This window comes from Cervus canadensis, chromosome 20 (genome assembly GCF_019320065.1).
Source record: "Cervus canadensis isolate Bull #8, Minnesota chromosome 20, ASM1932006v1, whole genome shotgun sequence".
Classification (NCBI taxonomy): domain Eukaryota; kingdom Metazoa; phylum Chordata; class Mammalia; order Artiodactyla; family Cervidae; genus Cervus; species Cervus canadensis.
The window spans coordinates 18,048,348-18,050,899 of record NC_057405.1 but is presented as its reverse complement, the minus strand read 5'-3'; the positions used below and the strand labels follow the sequence as shown (position 1 = coordinate 18,050,899).

The 2,552-nt window shown below is 38.5% G+C and overlaps 1 protein-coding gene across 1 annotated transcript; it reads right to left on the bottom strand.

The window, feature by feature from the left end:
* Nucleotides 1–321: 321 nt before the first annotated feature.
* LOC122422825 (peroxiredoxin-6-like) lies at nt 322–1,742 on the bottom strand. Its single transcript, XM_043439526.1, has one exon. It carries the CDS (start codon nt 1,700–1,702, stop codon nt 1,028–1,030), a length of 675 nt encoding a protein of 224 aa, XP_043295461.1. The 5' UTR covers nt 1,703–1,742; the 3' UTR covers nt 322–1,027.
* Nucleotides 1,743–2,552: the final 810 nt, after the last annotated feature.

Here is a 2,552-nt window from a genome sequence, read left to right as displayed (position 1 = left end):
ACTTGTTTCATAACCAGCCACTTTTAAACTTACTTATTAGCTTTATTTTTTCTTTTCACGTTTTTGACAAAGGATTTATTTGCTGATCCCTAAGAAGCAAAATTCAGAAAAACATCTCCCTCCCCCACTGCAAGAATAGATTAAAAAAAAACATTTTTAGTCGTCCTCTTCCCTCTTCTCGTGGTAGGCCCTTTCACGTGCACCTCATCATAGAACAGACTGACATCCAGAAATTCTCCAAAAGACACCAGAAGGCATGTTGCTCATGCCTTCTGCTACACCTCTCTGGCAGGCAAGTGGAGCCTTTTCTGTAGCTTCTCGCTTTTAATAAAGATTTATTGAAAAATTTTCTTGATAGCAAAATATTTAAAGATTCTCTCCCCAGGCTCATCTTTCATTTATCTACTAGAAAAGTACTGAATTGAAAAGGTTTTTTCCCCCAGTTGTAATCAAAACATGAAATACTGAAGAACTTCCCAGGTTACTCTAAGTTCTTAGGTTACACACATAGATACGTACAGAGGAAGTTGAACCCCAAGTTCTATTCCTTCCCAAAATGGGCAACAGAGGATTTGATTAGAACAGAAAAAAAGGAAAAAAAAAAAAAAAAAAACACCAAATCTGATAGTCATTCTATTGGCTTGGTCGAAACGTTCGTTCACGTTTTAAAAAGCCAAATGAACATTTTGGCCAGCACAGTATGATGGAGCAAAGCAGGCTTTTTCGACCATAAACTGATACCACCTCTTGGTCATAAACCCTGCAGAGATCCAAGATAAGTCTCAAATTTCGAGGAGAGTCAGCAGAGAGTGCACAGAGGAGAAAGCTGCTGAAGGCACGAAGGATCCCAGGGAATTTTTAGTGCTGTTTTCATTTAATAAGCCAGCAGTATAGCAACCTAAAGACCTTGGCTGTGATCACACCAGAATGTTTTTAATGGACTGCTGCGGGAAAACATGATGGACAGCTGGCATCCTCTGGCTCATGATGCTAAGTGGGCAGCTCCAGAACCAACTCTGTGGCTAGCCTATGGCTGGGGTGTGTAGCGGAGGTATTTCTTGCCAGATGGGAGGTCTTTGATGAAGACTCCTTTAGGGAAAAGTTTTTTGGCTTCCTCTTCAGGGATGGTTGGAAGGACCATCACGCTGTCCCCATTCTTCCAGTTAACCGGGATGGCCACCCTCTTTTCTGCTGTCAGCTGGAGACAGAGAATTACTCTAAGAATGTCATCAAAGTTCCTGCCAGTGGTAGCTGGGTAGAGGATGGACAGTTTCAGTTTCTTATCAGTACCAAAAATAAACACCACGCGAGCAGTCACAGGCGTGCCCTTTTCGTCTTTCTCTGCTGGGTCCAGCATGCCCAACTGGATGACAAAGTCCCGATTCTTATCTTCAATGATGGGAAAAGGTAACTTTTCCGTGGGCTCTTCACCGTTATAAGCGTTGACATCCTTGCTCCATGCAAGATGGTCTTCCACACTGTCTATGGAAAGATAAATCATCTTAACATTTCTCTTGGTAAATTCTGGTGCCAACTTTGCTGCTCTGCCGAGCTCCGTGGTACACACTGGGGTAAGGTCCGGAGGGTGGGAGAAGAGAATGCTCCATGAGTCTCCCAGATAGTTGTGGAAACGGATGCGGCCGATGGTAGTATTTGCCTCGAAGTTGGGAGCCTCGGCCCCGGGGAGGAGACCTCCGGGCATGGCGGCAGCAGTGACGCGGGGAGTAGGAGGAGATGCCCCTGCAGCCACTAGCCTGCTGGTTCTGCTACTTTTAGCTTTAATATATTCGGTTTCTCTACTAGAAAATCACATCATTACAAAAAATGATAAAATTAACTTATTTTCCATCATTTTATAATTCACAACTATATTTCTTAACGTACTGAATTATGCCAAACTTCTATTAAATTGTTAAATAATAATATTAATTAGGAATTTTCGTATTCTTATTCTATCTCATGCTGGCTACCTCTAGGTGTTCAACATTACATATTACCCTATCGACTGATTTTAAACTATATTAAACTATGACTCTAGAAGTTGATTTTTAAATACATAAACTACATCAAAGATGTATCAGTTACTAATTTTCTAAAAATTCCCTTTCAAATCAGAAAAAAGAAAAAAAAAACATTTTTATTAAAAACTTTTGCCATCTATTACAAATGACCAACTGGTTTCACTTACTTAACCAGTATATACAGATATATTAAACTCTTCAGTCCTTATTTTGAGGATAAAATATCATCTCAACAGTATTACTCCTAATGTCTTACACTTGCTTTTATTATCAGTGCTGCATTATATTTTGCATGTGATTTTGTAATATTTTATTTGTTTACTCATCTGTATTCATTAAGATTTTACTTATAAATACATTTCTTCACATTCTTCATGTGCCATGATTATAGATGTTGTAAATTTTTTAATATACAGTGTTCACATGACTTATTTCATTGTTAATTCTAATTTCAGTATACATTACATTTAGCTTTTTATGCTATCATTTTCTGTTCATATTTATATAGTATCTATGTAATTCTTAATTTAA